At 33.9% G+C, this 21,490-nt stretch overlaps 1 protein-coding gene across 2 annotated transcripts in view; it reads right to left on the bottom strand.

Annotated features, from left to right (window-relative positions):
- RunxA (RUNX family transcription factor Runt related A) overlaps positions 1–11,979 on the bottom strand; it is a 91,437-nt gene extending 79,458 nt beyond the window's left edge. For both annotated transcript variants that reach the window (XM_072538511.1, XM_072538512.1), the window contains exon 1: positions 11,388–11,979. In XM_072538511.1, coding sequence (XP_072394612.1) covers positions 11,388–11,814 — 427 coding nt within the window. In that variant the 5' untranslated portion in view covers positions 11,815–11,979. The remainder of the gene's footprint in view (positions 1–11,387) is intronic.
- Positions 11,980–21,490: the final 9,511 nt, after the last annotated feature.

The raw sequence follows: 21,490 nt of genomic DNA, 5'->3' as shown, positions 1-21,490 counted from the left end.
TGTCTTTAGTGACGAGTCTCGATTTTGTTTAGGCATGCACGATGGTCGAGCGAGGGTTAGAAGGCGACGTGGTGAAAGGAGGAATCCACAGTATTTTGTTGAAAGACATGTTCATCACACTGTTGGAGTTATGGTTTGGGGTGCTATAGCTTATGGTTCCAGGTCACCTTTAATCTTCATTAGAGATAACATCTTGACTATCTTGACACCCTGGCAAATCCAACTTTCCAACAAGATAATGCCCGACCACATGTTGCAAGAGTCACAATAGACTTCTTTTAACATAATGATGTTACATTGTTAGCATGGCCACCAAGATCTCCCGACTTATACCCAATTGAGCACGTGTGGGATATGATGGGTAGGAGATTGCTCAATTCGCAACGTCCTCCTCAGACTCTACAAGCACTTCGGGAGGAGTTGGTGGTTGCCTGGAATGAGATACCACAAGAGGACATTGACCACCTAATCAGAAGCATGCCTAGGCGCGTTGGAGAATGCGTAACACATCGTGCTGCATCCACACATTATTAAAGGTAAAAGGGCTTTAAAGCAATGCTATCATTTTGAAATTTTAATCATTTACTTATTATGCTTTATTAAGTACTTATACAAATTTTATTAAAATAAAATCATTTAAACTGGGTGTTCGGATTTCTATGTCACTTAGTATAGTTGTGAATAGTTTCTCTTCGTTTGTGAGTAACTATTTCTAAAATAAGTTGACCAGATTTGGAAGTCTAAAGTAAGTAAACACGATAATGAGATATTTCAAAAAAAAACCTCAAAAAAGATCAGACACGTTATGGCAAAAATACAGATAGGTAGAATACAAAATATACTAACAGTTTGATTGGTAATAAGAATATCACATGAAGTAGGTAGTAAAAAAGCAATGCAGTTTCCCAAAAACTAATAAAAATCTATGGTTAGGAAATAAATATATTCATCCAGATGACAAGTACTTTAAGTATATTTACAAAAAAAGACGAATTCCTAGAATAGCGAAAAGAAAATTACTAAGCGACAATACTTAAAAAAGAGATCTAAAAGAAGGTTAACAATAGACGACATGTTTACTGAACTGCATCTTCTACTTGTTGATATAAAAAGAAGCATACGATAGTTAAATGAGCTAAATAAGGCTGTCACACAATGGCCACTTAAAAAATAGGATAGATATACATCTACTAAAGGGATTATAACCACAGACGTAAGAGTTCTGATAGACGAAAATGTGCTCATCTCCGTGAAGAACTTTTTTCCGGTCTCCGAAAGAGTGATATTCCCTCAGTTGCTTGAAAAAGTTAATATAAATATTATACAAGCCTACGCTCCCACAGTAGACAAGTCATAAAAAGAACTAGAGCAAGTTTGTCAACAGCTAGACGAAGCCTTAAAAATGACTAAAGAGTCACGACATAAACATCTTATTAGAAAATTTAAACGTGAAAGTTGGAGAAGAAGCAGTAAATCACGTATAAAAAAAATTATCTTGATACTAGAAATTACAGAGGAGATAGATTGATACGGTACTGCTAAGAAAAAAATTATTCACAACAAATACTTGGTAGAAATTACCTCCCAGGAAGCTTTACACATATAGATCGCTTTAAAATAGACATCAGGGCATTATAATGAACCGAATAGATTGCGTGACAATTAATAAAAGATACAGGAATGTCATTACTAAAGTATGTGCATTACCTAAAGCAGACATACAATTCAACCAAAATTCCTTAGGTGCAAATATTAAACTGAACCAGCCAAAAGAAAAAACCAGAAGGTATCATTAAACATTAGAAAACTGAAAAGGTTTATCCACACACTTCAGCAACAGCTAGGAGGTTCCCTGTTTTTTTTTTTTCCTGTTTTGTTTTTCAGAAAAACCTGGTTCAATTAGCGCGTGGAAGACTCTCATCGTATTTCTTATACCTTTAACTTATAGCATATTTTCCTCTTATCTTTGCCATTGATCCAGCTGTCTTTCTGTCTTTATTTTCTTCTTGACCACTGCGCGAATATAGTTGTGTACACTAGTCCAAACTGCTTTATTTTCAGTCAGGTAACCCTGCTGTTACATAACTCATACTTTCCATTCAGTTTCTTTCTAATATCCACATGTTGCACTCAAACATCGTATATGTCACAGTGAAAACCTGTATTAGGAAATAATCCAGTATTTGTGACCGTAGCTCAAACAATTTCTTAGGTTCCGGATCTGCTTCGGATCTTAGGTCCACTGAGTCACATTCTTCTTCTTCTTTTTGTGTCTTCTCTTGGCCATAATAAGGCCTAAGTCTCTTCTCGTATATAGTTATTTATTTTCCACTACCAACACATGTAATAAAACACATCCAGTGATGATCAGGCAAGGCTGTCGTAGACACTCTAGATGACTACACTTTGCACCGAAGTTGAAAACCTATCTAAACTCGGAGACAGCTTCAATATTCACAAGAAAGTTCACTCTCTAGAAAAAAAGTCGCTGATATACATAATGACCGAGAGAAACTAATAATTGGCCCTCGCAATATATTTAATTTGTTAATCGATCACAGAACACAAAGGCCCTACAACTGGAGGACCATTTGAATGACACAAGTATTTTATTAACTAAAATTGTATGTATATTAAACTATTAAAAAGTAAAAAAGATTCAGGACCAGATAATGTGACATATCACAACATATGTTTCCGCATAAAATATATGCGACAACAATTAAGTTACTTAATGAAAACAATCTGAGCATAATTTTGGAGCTCTTTAACGATATCTACGACCCAAGCCAGATTCCAACAGATTGGCTTCGACCTATATTTATCGCCCTACACAAAACATCAAGTGCAAAATGATGCAAGAACCACTGACTAATAAGCCAAATGTAAAAAACAAAAAGTTATTTACGCTTAGTGTAGCGCGAAAAAGATGCACCAATGTCGTATTAAACCAGATTCTAAATTTTTTTAACCAGAATGTTATTCTTCTTTCTGGACCTGGCTTTTCAAATATTTTTGCTTGTAGAATGGCTTGTAGAAGCGCTTATCTAGATTCATTTTGCATAATGTGTCTAAAGTACTATGGCTTTTAAGATTTGATGGTGGCTCTCAGTTCTTCTTCTTCATTCTTGTGAGGACCTTCTCATTTTTGACTTGGTCAGTCCACAGGATCTTAAGTATTCTCCGAGATAGTCACTTCTCAAATGTTTCCAATCTTCTGCACGTTCATTCGTTTAAGGTTCACGATTTTACACCATAAAAAAAGACAAAAAAGGCATAGCATCGCAGCATTCTTACTTTTATGCCAAAAGAGAGGTTGTGATAATTAAAGAAGGCTCTCATCTGGTTGAAGGTGGATCAAAGTTTTCTGACTTATCTTATCCACTGATTGTTGGTCCATTGATTACATTTTTCTGATTATTATACCATGTTGACGCCTATTAAAGATTGAGCAGTTCCGTATGGGTTTCGTATTATTAGCTGTGTTAGGAAAATTTGAACTCTAAGGTTGACGATCTGGAAATTTTAAATATAATTGACGTCACTTTATATAAATTGTGACGTGTACGCATTTTTATATGAAAAATACTATACATTGATGTACTCCAACCTGAGGTTGTTAGGTTGTATAACCAAAAAAGCCCAACAAGCTTTCAGCACCCTCAACCCTGTTTGGAGATCTGGCGAGTATACTACAGGGACAAAGATCTGAATATACTGATCAAATGTCATGTCTGTTCTACTCTACTGATGTGAAACCTGGAAAGTGACAAACACCCTCACAGACAAACTGCAGGTCTTTGTTAACAAATGTCTACGAAGAATTGTTAGTATATTCTGGCCTAACACCATCAGAAACGAAGATCTGCTACACCTGACCGAACAAAAGAGGGTACAAAATGAAATTAAGTCCAGAAAGTGGGGTTGGATCGGTCACACACACACCGAAAAAATAGTTCCAGTATAGCAAAGACTGCCCTAGAGTGGAATCCCCAAGGGAAAAAAAAGAGGTCGCCCAGTACAAACTTGGAGAAGATCCATCATGGACGAGATAAGAGGCCAAGGAAAGTCTTGGAATGAGGTGGAGGCCTTAGCGCAAAATAGAACCCGATGGCGCGTTTTCACTGAAGCTCTATGCTCCACTTAGGAGTTCAAGAACCTTATATATATATATATATATATATATATATATATATATATATATATATATATATATATATATATATATATATATATATATATATACCCAAAGTAACTGTGTATTTGTAGAAGGAGGAAATTCAGTAGATCAACAATCAAAAGTGCTATAGTGAATTTTATATTTTAAAAATCTTCAAAAAAATAATAGAAACAGGCTGGTAAGTTTCAGATTTTTATTTTTGAGAGGAATATGTTTCAACTGTATAAGCTGCATCAAAACCATAACCAGAAAAATTTGTGCCATATTTCCCAGTTACAACTTACGCTCCAGAGAAAAAATCAGAACCAAAAAAATATCAAAAAAAGTGGAATATAAACCACTTCTCGTGTTAAAATTGCTCCAACTGATGCAGTCGCTATATAATGCCAACAATAAAATTGAAAGGAACACATAGACCAATAACCGAATGAACTAATGAAGTGATCTGGGTAGTAGATAGATAAACAATATTACAACCAAAATAAAAGACAAGAATAATAATTTCTGGGAGAATGATATGTTCACTTCTTCTTCTTGGCTTGGCGATCATATTGGCAATAACAACTTTGTTTGCTGCGGCTCTAAATAAATTAGCAGTGGTCTCTTGATACCATTCTCGGAGATTTCGGAGCCTCCCCTTCCGGCGATCTTACCCTGTATTATGAGGTGTAGAAGGTTATACCTCTCTGGATGTCTCATTACATGACCGAAATATTGTAACTTTCGAATTTTTATCGTTTTTGTTGCTTCTGTGCTCTTTTTTATTGGCTGTAAAACTATTTCATTTCTCATTCGATCAACCCAACTTATCCGCAATACTTGTCGATAACTCCACATCTCAAAGGCCTCTAATTTTTTCATTAATGTCTTTGTAAGGGTCCAGCTCTCCATTCCATACAGCAATGTAGAGAATATGTAGCAGCGTAATAAGGAGTCTTCTTCTTCTTCCTATGCCGTCCCCATTAACGGAGGTTGGCGACCACATTTTTAAAAGCTTCTCTGTCTTTTGCAACGTGGAATAATTCGTCTACAGTCATGTTTGTCTGTATTAAGGAGTAGATATTAAAAAGTAAAGGCTATAGAATACATCCTTGCCTCACTCCACGTCGTATTTCCACTGCTTCCGTCGTGTTCTGTCCAATTCGTATGTTTGCACATTGATGTCAATACAAATTTTTGATAATATGTAGATCTACGTTGACTTAGAGAGATGAAAAAATAAACAATGGAGATAAAAGGAAAAGGGTGAGTTGAATATATGTAGGTATAAGGTTTCCTAATATTTTTAGAAAAAAATTAAACAGTTTTTGTTACAGAATATTAGAATGGTCATAAGAATTATGCAAAACAATATGAAGTATTGAAAAAGTTAAACACAAAAAACAAAATATAATTTCAGGGAGAGCTTAAAGAACAAATGGGTTAAGAATGTCAGAAAAATATAAATGGGCAGTGTAATGAGGTAACGTATCAGGGACAACAATATAATATATATATTTGTTTAGAATATAGAAGAACAATAAAATAGTGCCTTCGTTTTGCATCTAGCCGTGTACTGTATAGTAGTTAAATATATGTTTAAAGGTGTTATTTTATAACTATCAGTTATTTTAAAGGCCTTTTTATCCGCCTGACAAATTGTTAAAAAAAAATAAATTGAGAAAGCTAAATTTGTTGTGCTTCAAAAAAAAAAACAATTATCCTCGGCCCCAATTTCCAAACATTCGAGAGAGAAAATTGTGCATTCTCTTTGAAATCCCAGAAAACCGAAACATAAACAGAATTACCGAATAAAAAGCAAATGTTTTTCAACGATAATCCCCAACCAAACTTTATTTTTAAATTAAATGATATCAGAGTTTGCAGCTGGAGACTGATAGAAATGAAAAGGGTTAGACAAACAGTTTATTTTATGGGAGATTAACTTTTATATTCTGTTGACAGTTTTCCGGAACCCTGTGGCCGCTCTACCGCATCATATTCCCGCCTTTTTAGTCATGCGTGCAGAGGAGAGGAGTTTTCCTTGAGATTTTCGCTGGGTTTTCTTATTTATCCCGACGTTAAAATCTCCAAGATTAAGACGGAAATTGAAGTTTCCATACTAGGAATTGTTGAGTAATAGAAGACGATATAAAATTACTAAATTTTTATACAGAATTTTGGTATACAGTGAGGAATGATCTACAGAAAATACTCCTCATAAAAACTATATTCATTGAAAAATAATCTGCAAAATTACTTTTATTCAGCTTTGATCATTTACAAAATTAACAAAATTTTTTAAAGTTTTTTACAGTTAATATCATACAAAATTCCTACTACAGTACACTGTATGTGTACATGCGTGAAGGTAACATATAGACCTTTTGTATTGTAATTACTCTTCTGTAATCAGAACATTTCTAGTGGTACGTTCTGGTTTATACATACATTATTTATTGACATATCATTGCTTTTTCTTTAAATGATTTTTAAAAGCTTATTTTTACGCCATCTATCGTTAGTTTAGTTTGCTCGAAGTTTGTATCTAGTAATTTATCTACTACGTCAGTCAATAGTGCCTTCTATTTTTCTTCCTCTTTTATTTTTTTCTGTAGCATTGCCTTCTCTAAACTTTTAGCACGGGTAATGCAAACAAAAAAGTTACTGTCCTTGTTGGAAAAACTGATATGTTTATTCCTTTGGCTGCTGAAGATATTGGATGCATTTTTCTTCAACTTCATCCAAGTCCAATCAAGTCTTCATGTGATACTCTGATGTTACCGAATGATTTAAGGAAGAAACCTACTAAACCAGAAAATGATCAAAAACCATTGGCACTGCAAGATAAGGACCAACCACAAAATAGTAATTGATCTATTACAGCTACACTACATTTATTCTTGTCCTTTTTAAGGTGTAGTTTACTTCCAACGTGATCATTATTATTATTTGGATCTTGCTTATTACTGCTCTGAGGAGCTCCATTTCTTTAAAGACATCCAACTCTAAAACGCAACGTTTTCTTTTAATTTTCTTTTATAATAACTTTAGCACCTGGTGTTGGGATCCACTGATTTTGTTTAAGTATAAGATATTGGAATTTTCTCGTATTTTTATTTCATGAACTAGCTATGTTATTTCATGACTGTTAGCTGCGTTAGGTTAGGATACCTGCTTTAGAATACAATATACGATGACGGTGACGACATAACTGCCTACCTATCATTTGAATGTTGAGATTTACATTTGGAGTTTTACTGCCAATGACTTGTTCCGTACGTGCAATAGTTTCAATTCTTGATTTTTATTCGATTAAAAAGTATACCTTTTGACACCCAATATGAGGAACTGCTGAGTATCAAGCAGTGGAGGATCTAGACATTTGCCTTGGGAAGGGAACTTTCAACTTGATTTCCAATGAAACACCAACCAAAAGACATAAAAAATAAAAACCCAAACTACACAAAAGACATAAATAATAGGTTTTCTTTCATTTTGGACCGTCTCGAGAGGAGTAATTTCCCTATTTGCCCCATCCGCCAGTGGTATTAAGTTCGCAGAACAACATTGAATAGATGTAGAAATATAATTGAGCGAATGAAGCTATTTATGTATACATTTTTACGAAATCTTATGGACAAAACAATCAGTCATCTTGATGACGGTGAAAATAACGGGATTACACGTACTCAATAAAATAAACCAATAATTCCACGGAACTGATAAAGGGACACTCTGCAGAAACGCTAAAATTACCTAGATATTAATTGCGGATTGTACTTTAAAGGAAATAACAAATCATGTAGCAAAAATAGGTAGAAGACGTCGAAATTGAAATTGTTGACAGCTTCATATACCTTGGACATACGTTAAAACTTAGCAGAGACAATCAAACTGCTGAGCTGCTAAGAAGAATAACACTGGGATGAGCAGTATATGGAAGACTGCGTGATATTTTTAAAGGTGATATACCTATCAGTTTAAAAAGAAGAGCCTTTAATCAATATGTCCTGCCTGATCTTACATATAGCGCAGAGACACTTACCCTAACAAGGACATCTACACGAAGTGACGCAACGTAGAATGGAAAGATCATTGTTAGGAATAACGTTGCGAGATAGGGTAAGAAACGAAGAAATCCGTAGAAAAAGTGGTGTAGAAGACATTATAAAACACATAGCCAAAATTAAATGGAGGTGGGCAGGACACGTTGCTAGAATGAAGGATAATGGGTGGACCAAAAAAATCTTGGAGTGGAGACCGAGAGCGGATAGACGAAACCCGGAAAGACCACTTACAAGATGGACTGACGACAAAAAGAGGATTTGTATCAACCGGATTGCAGCAGCGCAAGATAGATCTAAATGGAGGTTTTTCGAGGAGGCCTATGTTCAGCAGTGGACGACTATGGGCTGATGATGATGATGATGTAGCAAAAATATAATATAATAAATATTTAAAGCGATCCATAAACCTAGCAACTCTTTTCCTGAATTGCTGACAAGACTATATCACAATAAATTTATGTAAGTTAATATAAACCTTTTATTCTGAGTGCAATTTTAAAATGGATTGTTTGTTTCTGTTGGATTTTCACTATCTAATAGATTGATATATTCACCAAAAACCTTTAAATTTCACTTAAATTACTCCGAGTAATGAGTTTTTTGAATATGTAATAATATGATAAAGATCAGAATGAGAATTAAAAATTAAATAAAAAATAACTAGAGAAGACAGTAAAATAATCCAGAACAACTGAAAGACAAAATAGAAGTGAAGAAGGAAGTAAAAACAAACAACAATCTATAATCTATAATTATAATCCAAATCATGGAAGAAATAAAATCCCTAACAAGTGGAATAATAGTTTAGAACTGCTGTGTCATATGATATTTTTTTACAATTAGCTGATTGGATATTAAATTGATGACCAAAGAAAGACCACAGATCATAATATTTTTAAGATACATATCCCATGTATCTTAAGAAGCTTGCAAAGGCAAGATGAATGAAAACAAAACTAGAAAAATACCAGTGAAATACATAAAGTAGTCTTTGTCTATAATACCCAAAAGTGGATAGAACATTGGATAAAATAATTCTCAAATAGACTTTTTCTTGACAAGAAAAGACTTGTATGAATATATGTCTTCTTATAAAGCAAAATAAAACCGAAAATCAAAAGTGGTGGATGTTAACATTTATTAGAGAAGGTTTATTCAGTGCAAAAATAATAAAAAATGAACTGAAACAAAAAAAAAAATTATGAAATTTGGAGAAATATAGCCGGTATTATTAGAGATCCTTCTATTATACATACCTAAAGACCTCAGGTAAGAAGGTGGTACTGGTCAAACTAAAAGAAGAAGCTGTATTACGTATTATACAGTTAAAATTTAAAAACACGAAGTCGCCAAAAAGAAAGCAAAACTAGCAAAGCCAAAATAGAAGCTTGTAAAGATCTACATGACACACCAGGAATCTTCGTAAAACGAAGATGAACAAAGTAGTAAAATATAGGGTGAAGAAGAAAAAATATTTTAATCAGATTATATTTATCTAATACGAAAAGAAGGAAAACAAAGACCAGAAAGGCGAAGGATTTCCTGGCTGAAAAATCTATGTACGTGGTTCAACACGACAACCACAAAACTTTTCAGAGCAGCAGTTTAAAAAATACAGATTGCCATGATGATCGCAAACATCCGAAATGGATAGGCACTACAAGAAGAAGAAGAAGACATAAAACTGGTTGAATTTACAAAGGCAGTAACAGCAATGGTCAACAAAATTACAAACAAGTAAGTGCTCAACCACTTAAAAAAATACAGAGAGGTAAACCAATTGGTAAACAAATTGTAAATAGTTGCGAAGAATTTAAACATCTTATTAATAGGATTAGCACAACGTGTGATGAATATGGACTAAAGCTAAATACCACAAAGACAAAGGTAATGGTTGTCAGTAGAATGCCAATACAACCAGAAGTGATAACAGCTTATGGGGAACAACTAAAAATCACTTATCTTGGTTGTAATTTAAATGAGAATAGGGGTATGAGCTAAGAAATTAGAATACTTATAGAAAAGACCAGAGCTCTGCATTTTTGAAGATGAAGAAAATAATGCAGAAACAATATTACTTTGAGACTGAAAATAAGAATAATGATGATATGTATTTTCTATTCTCTTATAAGGTATCGAAGGTTTATCTTTAACAAATATACTTTTGAGAAAACTGACAGTCTTTAAAATCTGGTTGTATCGGAGAATTCTGCAAACTGGTTGTTTTACAACAATAAAAAAAGTTACGAAAGTGGTTAGACCAGTCAAAACTCGCTAACTAGAATATTTTGCCCATGTTATACGTCATCCAGAGAGATACAATATACTTCATTTAATAATACAAAGCTAGATAGATGGAATAACAGGACCAAGTCGAAGACGAACGTCCCGGATTAAAAACCCGAAAGAATAGTTTAACAGATCTTCTCCATCCCTTTTCCGAGCTGCCGTCAACAAAAAATTTGATAACCAACGCACAATATTCGAGCAGGACACAAGAATAAGAAGAAACCGATTAGACCAGCTGACATTCCTGGGAAAAAGTGGACAGCTTTAGCAGAGACAGAAACAGGTTTGTTGGCCAACAGGTTCGTTTAATAGACTTATGGGGGAAGTATATTTTTGCAAAAACGAAGGAAATGTTTGACAATGCACGAACTATAGAGCCACCAAAATACTTATTTGCGCCAATAAAATGTAGAAAGAGAGTTATTGATAGACATACGCGTAAAGAAACCGAAATATATGAAAATTAGTTTGGCTTTAACAAGGCAGATTAACTTAATTTAATCCTTAGGAAATGAAGAAATATCTAAAGAAAAGCTCGGAAATCTAAAATAATATATTATGAAAGTGATGCAGATAGTAAAAAATAAAACATAAAACTGAAGATCTATAAGACTGGAAAATTTTTGATTGCTTAATGAATTTTAATATTTTAAACTACAAAAAAATAGTCTTGAAGACTAAAATGAGCTGCCAATATATAACAAACACAAATATGTAAGAAAACTTGGAAATCGCCATAGTAAAGCTTCAAACTGGAACCATATTATCGTTATTATATTATATCATAAAATCAAATCAAAGCACAACACTATGCTTTGTTAAATAAGAAATAAAACGTAGATGTTTTAATAAAAGTAATGATCTCTTACCTCGTCCACTTCTTCCCACAAACCTAAGATCATTAAACTTCGCAACTTGATTCTTCATAACAGCCGTACAGTTTCTCAACTCCGCACAATAATTCTCGTCATTACCGGCTTTCACAGTCACCACAGTCCCATCCCCAATGTCCCCCAAAGCAACCACTTTGAATGCCACAGGAAGAGTCTTGTTGGACCTCCAATGAGGCGGTAAAACGGTACAAACAAACAGCGGACTTCCCGTTCGAATCAGTTCTCCGGGATGTTCACTCAAAAAGTCGTTTAATGTTCTTTCGGCGAGAATATCACTGGTCATTTTCGTATAAGTGTCCTGTATCAAGCTGGTTGTTCCCTCTGGAGTGGAGGTGGTACCCCCAGTACCGGAAGGAGTGTTAGTTAGATGCATTGTTGAAGACGGATTCCAATCACCGATCATCAGCAAACAGTAAATGGTGTTGTCGATTTCATGCTTTTGTCGTTTAACTAAATTTTCAATAAATCAACAGAATATAAGGTATTTATCACAAAAGAAACACAAATTGCGTTTTCCTAATTTACATAACAATCGTTAACAATAGTTTTCATAAATAAGTAAACAAAAACGTCGTACATATTTTAACTTAACAGGAAGAACTTCCAAAGTGTGAAACTTTTTTTATATGAGAAATTTTTTTATTTTAACACTATCTTGAAGTTTTGTAAACTGTTTAAAGTTTTGGTGCATTTCTTTTACAAGTTATTTATGACGTTTTATAAAATTGATACTGTAAACACTTTTTAATTCACCGATTTCAAAAGTTTAAATGATTTTACAGAAAATCTTGTTTGATGTTGTTGAGTTGATATTTATCGCGGAACACTAGTTGAAGTTGAAAATATTTTGCACAATAGCGTCGAGTTTTGAAATTCCACATGTCGGTCAAAAAATGCATGCCACACGCTTCTCGTCGGTGGTTGCCTAGCAACACATGTCAACACTTTTTCTGAATGAAAACTTTTTATAGGGGTGGGGAATCATTGGAATAACGCACACACATATTAGTACAGCAAGTCGATCAGGTGTGAGCAGGTTTTTTAAATTCCATTTCCGCGCGCGAAAAAGGGGGGTGGGTGGTAGTTATCGAGGCACTTTTTTGCGGCGTATCTATTCTATCGAAAAGTATATATTATTGGGATTGCTGGTTACCGCTGCTGCCGACATTTAAACCAAAACTAAAGATTTAGCCGGTATGTTGTTGATTAACTAACAAAAACGGCGTGCATCATACGTTTATTTCCAAAAATAACCAGCTATAAGTGGTTAGAGGAAGACAAGTAGCAGGAATGTTGTCTACTAAAGCAGTAGCTACAGCGCGTTTGATAACCCTTTACTTATCAGGGGAGAGTCGTACACCCACTAAATGAGAGCGAGAGAGACGGCGGACGGCTAGATTAAAACAGAAGCTAACATAAAGGGTACACGTCTGATAGAGAGGAGATAGAGTGTAAGAGAGACCCATCTTGTTTGCGGTCAGAAGCGGGCCGGGCCTAGAGCCCGAAAGAGAAGGAAATACGATGGAAACTTGAATATAGAGCGAGAGAGAATTTCGAAGCGGTTTTTTGGCCACAGATCGCTAGACGCAGGCGTCACGTATGGAGTGAGATGGTGTACTTTGAACGGATTGTCATATGTTTTGTATTTGGCAACGGGTTGCCGTGATGTGGCTATTATACTAACGGGATACACCGCTACATCCTTTACGCGGTAACACAGGATAAAACGCAAGGATTTAGAGGTTTATTTTGTTCTCTGGCAAAAGTTTGTTTTGTAATTCTTGTGTATACTCTTCAGATTTTCTGGCGCGATAACGAGAATGTGTTTATTATCTCTATGATAGAATGTGGATTGATAGGTAAATGGAAATTTCAGAAACTTCTCTTTGTTTATTCTTCAGATTAACTTTATCTATATTTTAATAAAAAATATGTATAAGAAAATAATTTAGTGTGTCAGTTTTTTAATATCTTAAGAAAATATTTTTTTGTAAATCCTCTTTAAAGATTGTTCGACAGTTTTACGGGATCTTTTTGGGAATTAGGCCACATAATTTATTCATTTAATTTAATTTTTTTGGATTTCAAAACTCACTCACCAAACTAAGTAATATACAAGTGTTAGTCACTAAAAACTTTTGATAATAATTATTCAATGTTCTATTAGAGAAGACACTATTAAAAATTTATTTTCTCTTATTTTTCTTCTTGTCTAAGGCTTTTTGCTGCGTTGTATTTTGGGAAAATATTCTCATATAACAATCTTATTTTTATATATTTATTGCTACTCTGTTTACACTTTTAGTTATCCAGTTCTACTTGTTTTTTGTTATTTTTTTGGAATCATGTCATGTTTGGTCTTGCTTGGTGTTATTTATTGAATATTTAGACATCTAATTATTTTATTTCTCACTTTGTCTATTGATACAATACTTTTGACTTTAAATATTTTATTTCAGCCGCTTATATTACATCACAGATACACTACCTATCGGTCTGTAGATGGAATTAAAATGGCTAGTTTTGCCTTCTGGGATATTTCCATTTTATTTTTGAATGAATCATGAGATATAATACACTTTTGGTATTTTTATTCTATTGTTTATTTCTCTTTTTTGACTACCCCGATGGTCTGCTTTAAGTCCTGAGTATTTGGACAATTCTGCTTGTTCTATATCCGTACCATTTATCTTTATGTGTATTCTTTATTTCTGTCTGGATACTATAATTATATATGGACCGATGACTCTTGGTAGAGTATAAGTCGCTCAATATTCCTTAAGCTCTTTTAATCCATTTAATGCATTGGATTAGTCCACATATATTCTTAAGGCAATTTTTTTGAATAAGTATGTGTTTTGGCTTTGTCTACTATCTTTTTCCACTTTCTCCGGCCCTGAGTCCTTTCTCTCCTTTTTGCAATTTCCATCTTTGATATATCTCCTAGTAGTAGGTATTTCCATCTTATTTTTGGTCTTTTTTTTTGGTCTGTTTATTAATGGTTTCCAGATTGCTATTTTCCTAATTAGTGCGTCCTCTTTTCTTCATGGTATGTGTCCAAGCCATCTCAGTCTTTGCGCTTTAATATCTTTTGCTATGTCTTTACCTTCGATTACTTCTTATTTCATGATTCATTAGTCTTATTCTCATTGTTTTGCCTTTATTAGGTCGTGTATCATAATTTTTCTTTCAATTCTTTTTAGTTTTTTTTTTATCTTTTTACGCAAGACCCATTACTTCGGCTCCGTATGCTTTCGCCGATTTAATTGCTGCTCTATATATTTTTGTCTTTGTTCTTCTTCTTCTCATTGCGCCGTCTCCTTTCGAAGGTTGGCGATCCAAATGGCAATTGTAGTTTTGGAAACTGCTGCGCGAAAGATCTCTGTGGATGAGCGGTCGAACCATCTCCTCAGGTCTTTCAGCCACGAGTTCTGGCGTCTTCCTACTGATCTTTTGCCCTGTACTTTTCCTTCCAGTATAACTTGAAGTAATTCATATCTTTCGCCTCTCAACACATGACCCAAGTATTGCATTTTTATCTTTAGGTAGTCGGTGATATTTCTAATACACCCCGTTTTCCGCTTTAATTCTTTCGCCTATTTTTGTACTCCTTCCATTTTCTCCGTCCACTAATACCCCCAAGTATTTAAAGTAATTGTCCGTCTGGACTTTATTTTCATCTATTATTTCTGTTGGTCTGTTTACATAGTCTCTTGTGCTTATTGGGTATTTTGTTTTATTCTAATTAATTATTAGTCCTCTGTTCTTTGCTTCTCTTATCTTAGGACTGTTTCTTTTAGTTTTTGTTTGTCATGCGCTATCAATGCTAGACAGTCCGCGTATCCTATAATTTGTGTTGAACTCTGAATAATTGTTCTTTTATGCAGCTCTGTGTCTCTGGTTACTTTTTCTAGTATGATATTGAATGGCGCCATTAAAAGACTACCTCTTTATCTTACGCCACGTTCTATATTAATGTCGTTTGTATCTCCTTCGCTTGTTTTAACTCTTGCTGATGAGTCCTTCATTGTCATCCTAGTCAGTCTTATTAACTTTGCTGGTATTTTAATCCTTTTTAGTTAGTTTAATAACTGTTGTCTGTATATGCTGTCGAAAGCCTGTTGGAAGTCGATAAACAATATGTGTAGTTTTATGTCATGTTCGTAGCTTTTTTTGATGGTTTGCGTTAGTACGTGTATTGCATCTATAGTTGATTTTCCTTTTCTAAATCAATGTTAATACTGTCTCCTATATTTCTTTCAATGTAACAATTTAGTCTGTTTCTTATGATTGTGGCCAGGATCTTGTACGTTATGTTAAGTTACATAATAGCTCTATAGTTGTTGCATTTAGTTGGATTCAACTTCTTAGAAATTAGTGTGATGTCTCCGTTTTTTCATTCTGCAGGCATATTTTCGTTCTTTTAAATTTTAATCATTGGTTTATACATTCGTTTTAGCAGCTCCTCTCCTTCGTGTATGACTAGTTCCTTGTTAATTAATTTCATCCGTAGTTTTGTTAAGTTTAAGTTTCTTTACGGCATTTATTAATTACCAAAAGGTAGGTGCGTCTTCTTTTGCAGCTCTATTATTTTTTTTATCGTTTATTTTTACGGTCATTTTTTGGTACAATGTATATTGTTGTTTTATATATTTGAATATTTGAACAGTCCCTTGTTGTCCTTATTATTTATTTCTAATTGTTGGGTTTGTTCAGAGATCCATCTCTTTTTCTTTCTTCTGCAGAGTTTCTTGGCTTTTTGCTTTTCTGTTCGTTATTGATTTAGTTGTTCCTACCTTCCGTTCTCTAATCACTTATTTCTCGAGAGGTTTTTAAGGTGTGTGGGGTCCTATTATTTGTTCTGCAGTTTCTATTATGCCGAATTTTATGTTTTTCCATTCCTTTTCTATACCTTTGTTATTTCTTTTTAGATTCTGTCATTCTGTTTCATGTTTAATTTTGCTATTAGTAGTACGTGACTTTGCTATTAGTCCGCGTTTGCTCCTAAATAAGATCTCACGTCTTGTACTATTTGTCTATACTTTTTTGAAATTAATACATCTTGTGTGCTCTTATGTGCTTATGTTTTGTACTGACTATATATGTGTGTTTGTTGCAGATGCTAGGTTGAAGATTCTTTCCCCATTATGCCAGTGTACTCGACAAAGTGATTCTAAAAAAGTCACACTTACCGCCTAAATATTTCGTGTTGGTATCATGTTATCTCATGGGCTATGACGCGGATGACGTGCAACGCTAAGTAAAGTAGATGAAGTATATATATATATATATATATATATATATATATATATATATATATATATATATATATATATATATATATAATGTAAGGGCATATACAGTGTGGAAACCACTTATGGAATAAAATTGTTTGTGTCCTTATTACAGAAAATAATAAAAAACTCTGGGACAAGTTAACTTTTAAATTTTAATGTGCGCTTTTTAAACATAAATTTAAATATACATGGTAATCCACGAAAGTCTGGCATAGTCCATAATCCGTATTTTTAATGAAACACCCTGTATATTTTTATGTTTTTAAAAGATTCTTAACAACCTGATTTCAACGAACTATATCATGTATGGTCTATAATGAATAATACAAGGTAAAATTTTGAAATTAATAATTTATCATGTGTTATGGTATTATATGGAATTATTTTAACTTAGCTAAATACAGTCGACACACTTCTACTCTAAGTGTCAGTATATTGGGGAAAATTTCTGTTTAGTAACCGTGTTAACATTTTTTGTCATGAATAGGTAAAAACTATCTAGATAGTCTGCTAATTAAACTAAATCGATAAATAATGCGGATTGTTATCAATCAATTGTTGGTGTGTTGACATTTTACATTCCTAATTAAAAGCCAATTTCTTACAAAAATAAAAATGAAATATTTAACTGAGACCCACCGAATTGAGATTGGTGATTGATGATCGGTTACGGGGAGAATTGTAGAAGTCAAGTTGAAATAGTAAACTTATTTAATCAAAGGTATCCTCAGTTGCCTAATATTGCACAAGGTACTGTGTCTAAAATGTATGCACAATTCAGAGAACTTGGACATGGCAAACCATTAAAAAGAAAACCGAACTTCATTAAAGATGAGGTGAAAGTGGATATGTTGTTAAGTGTCGCAGAGAATCCAACGTCAAATTCACATAAAATTGCACGTCAAAATAATGTAAGTCACACAACTGTCCTAAGGTGTCTCCATGAAGAAAAACTTAATTAATATAAATTGACTGTTGTGCAAGATCTAACAGAAGACAATCCAGCTCGTAGAATGGATTTCTGCGAAAGAATGATGGATAAAATTGAGACAAATGAAATAGCTCTTGGCACAATTCTTTTTTCTGATGAATCAATATTTACATTGAACGGAGAGGTAAACCGACAAAACTGTAGATATTGGTCAGCAGAGAATCCTCATTGGATGCGTGAGACACACACTCAGTATCCTCAAAAGTTAAATGTTTGGGCAGGTATTATAGGAGATCATATTATTGGTTCTATATTTTTAGATGGTAATTTGACAGCGGAAAAATATTTAAGCATGCTAAGAGACGATGTTCTTCCTCAGCTGGCCTTCTTCAATAAATGGATTGGACGAAGGGATACTATTGAGTGGCCAGCTAGGTCGCCAGATATTACGCCTTTGGATTATTTTCTGTGGGTTATCTCAAGAACAAAGTATGTGCAACACAACCAACTAGCATTGAAGACCTCAAAGAAAAGATAACTACAGGAATACGGAATATTTCACCTCAAACTTTAAACAAAGTTCGGGACGAGTTTTATAGGAGACTGTGCTATTGGCAACAATAAGGTGGAGAACGTTTTGAGCATTTATTTTTAGGTAATCCAATCAATTATGTACTTCGGGTATTCTATGAATTAATTGTCTTGAAGAAAATTATACTTAATTTCAAAATTTCGCCTTATATTATTCATAATAGACCCTACACGATATAGTTCGTTGAGATCAGATTGTTAAGGAGCTTTTACATTAACAAAACATAAAAATATACAGGATGTTTAATTTAAAATACACATTATGGACTATGCCAGACTTGCGTGGATCGCCCTGTACATTCAATATTATGTTTAAAAAGCGCACAATCAAATTTAAAAGTTAACGTGTCCCAGAGTTTTTTTATTATTTTCTATAATAAGGACACAAACAATTTTATTCCATAAATGGTTTCCACACTATATATATACATATAAATAAAAAAAGCTGCTTTCCTTTTAATATCACTTTTATTTTTTCTTCTGTGCCTAGTTATAAAGGCTTAATGAAAGTTTTTTTCTAATTAATTTTTTTTGTTAGGTTGTGCGTAGTAAATAAAAAACATAATCTTAAATATTGTTTGACCTGCCCTGGTACATCACAAATATTTGTTTTATATCAACAAAATAGCATTGATTCGAGGGCAGATTTCGGAATATGTGACCACCAAGAAGATGTTATGTTTGTTCAGACTGTAATGATTGTTTATAGAGTCAAGTAGCTCTACACAAAATAAAACACACGTGTAACGTGTAAGCTTCCGTTTATATATTAGTTATGGGTCTTCGGCAGGCTTCCGCTTGTCTGTTTTGATGTTAGTGGGAAAAACGATGTGTGGTCCATGGGCCAACACTGGTCGTCTGGTTAGAGGATCATTTTGAAATAGGTATCGCGGTGTTGGCGGTATCTGAGGAGAGTTTAAATATGCAAAAACAATTTTAAAGGTGTTCGAGTAGGTATTTTGGTTTTGAAAATAGTATTAAAAATGTTTATACTAAAAACATATCTGATATTTCTAAACAATCATTTACTGTAATAATGATTTTGAGAATAGAAAGAAAATTATTTGGGGTGGATTCAATTATTTGTTTTTATTATATTTATAACAAAATTATCAGTTTTACCTATTTTAGTGATCTCTATTTTTAAATGTGATTAAAATAAAATAAAAATAAATCTTTTCTTTGTTTTTGTATTTTATATGCAAATACTAATACTAGTACTAATAGCCGACACGTGGAATGCACTGAATACGATGATTGAGGAGCTACATATAGAATCCCTAAAAAAAAGGCCTGAAAATGAATTTCAGCAAAACTAAACTAATGTCAAACAAAGACGACAAACCTATGATAAACATCGAAGGGACAGAGATGGAACACGTAGATGAATATACATATCTGGGTCAAAATGTCAAGGTAAGCAAAGAAAATCAGACTACCGAAATAAGCAGACGTGTAAAAATGGAATGGGCAGCATTCGGAAGACTCTCATACGTACTTAAAAATAAAAATATACCTCAAAGACTACGAACCAAAGTGTTTATTTCCTGTATCCTACCTGTACTTACATATGAAGCTTAAACCTGGACATTCACTAAAATAAACATGGAGAAGATCAGAAAAACTCAGAGAGCTATCGAACGACAGATGCTGAGTATCTCACTCAAAGACCATGAAACCAATGAAAACATTCGTAATAGAACAAAAGTAAAAGATGCTGTCGAACTGGCAGCTAAACTGAAATGGAAATGGGCTGGACATAACGAACGTCTTACGGATGGACGATGGAATAAAGAAATCGGGAATTGGCGGCCATATGAAGCCAAAAGACCACGAGGAAGACCGCAAATGCGATGGAGACACGATATTAAAAGAACTGCAGAGCCAATGTGGAAACGTCTTACAAATAACAGGTATATATAAATATATTCGGCAATCCGAATAGAAAAAAGGACTTAAAAAATGCAAGAAGAGGAAGGTCTAATAGTATTGACTAAATTTTTTTAATTTTGTGATGCTTGTGAAAAATCTTGTAATAATAGTATTATTATGTATATATGAATGAGACAACAGCTAAAAACTTTACATTAAACATTAGTAAATTTACTAATGTGGAAATTGAAACGTCAATTTTTTATTTATTTATTTATTTAGCGTATGGACTTTCACAGTACGGTAAATATACAAATACAAAAATATATACATATATATTAAATATATTATTTAAACACTAAAGATAGAATGAATGACACTAAATATTAATGTCCAATTTACATAGCCATTCAATTGCTTCTGGGGAACATTCCGTACATCAGGCACGATTCAAGCAGTCTGAAACACAATGGCTTATGGTCTGTCTAGATTGTCCGCAATCGCACTGTGGACTTTCTGCACGACCCCACCTGAACAGCGAATCAGCACATTTACCATATCCGGTACGTATACGATTAAGCCTTGCCCAAGTGGACCGGGGCAGATTTGATCCGATGAAACCCTGAGTTGGGGTGGATATCTTAATATAGTCCGATTCTACTGTTGGCATCCATCTTGTTGTCCATTGCCTATGTATATCATAGGAATTACCAATTTTTCGGGCAGATCGTATTGGAGGAGAGGATTTCTAGATCTCAGTCGCTGGTGCTCTTTTAAGATATCTGGGATATCTTGATGTATTGGTAATTGTACGTTGGCTACAATTTTCTGGTACTCTCTCACTAATGCTGCTGTACGGCGTAGATCTGGTGGAGCAATATTGCTCAGAGTAGGCAGCCATCTCACTGGCGTTGGTTTTATTGTTCCAGTGATTATTCTCATGGTTTGGTTAAGTTGGACATCGATTTTGCTTGTATGTGCACTATTTAGCCATACTGGTGCACAATATTCTGCCACTGAAAAAACCAAAGCTAGAGCAGAGGTCCGAAGAGTATCTGCAGAAGTACCCCAAGTTGTTCCAGCAAGTTTGGATATTAAGTTATTTCTTGTTCTTAGTTTACCGGCTGCGTTTGTAAGATGACTTTTGAAGGTGAGTGTTCTATCAAGTGTGACGCCTAGATATTTGGGGTTGTTGTTATGTTTGATAGCTGTATCATTTAGAGTTACATTGAGAGTATCGCCCGCAAGTTGATTCGACAGGTGAAAGAGACAGGTTTCAGTTTTGCTTGTGTTAGGACGTAAGCGCCAGTTCTTAAAATAGTTACTTAGTGTAGTTAAGTCCTCGTTTAGAGCTCGTTCTCCTGCTTCTTTACTATTATCTTGGAAGC

This window comes from Diabrotica undecimpunctata, chromosome 7, assembly GCF_040954645.1.
Source record: "Diabrotica undecimpunctata isolate CICGRU chromosome 7, icDiaUnde3, whole genome shotgun sequence".
Lineage (NCBI taxonomy): Eukaryota > Metazoa > Arthropoda > Insecta > Coleoptera > Chrysomelidae > Diabrotica > Diabrotica undecimpunctata.
The sequence above is the reverse complement of the archived record's forward strand: the minus strand, read 5'-3'. Positions and strand labels throughout refer to the sequence as shown.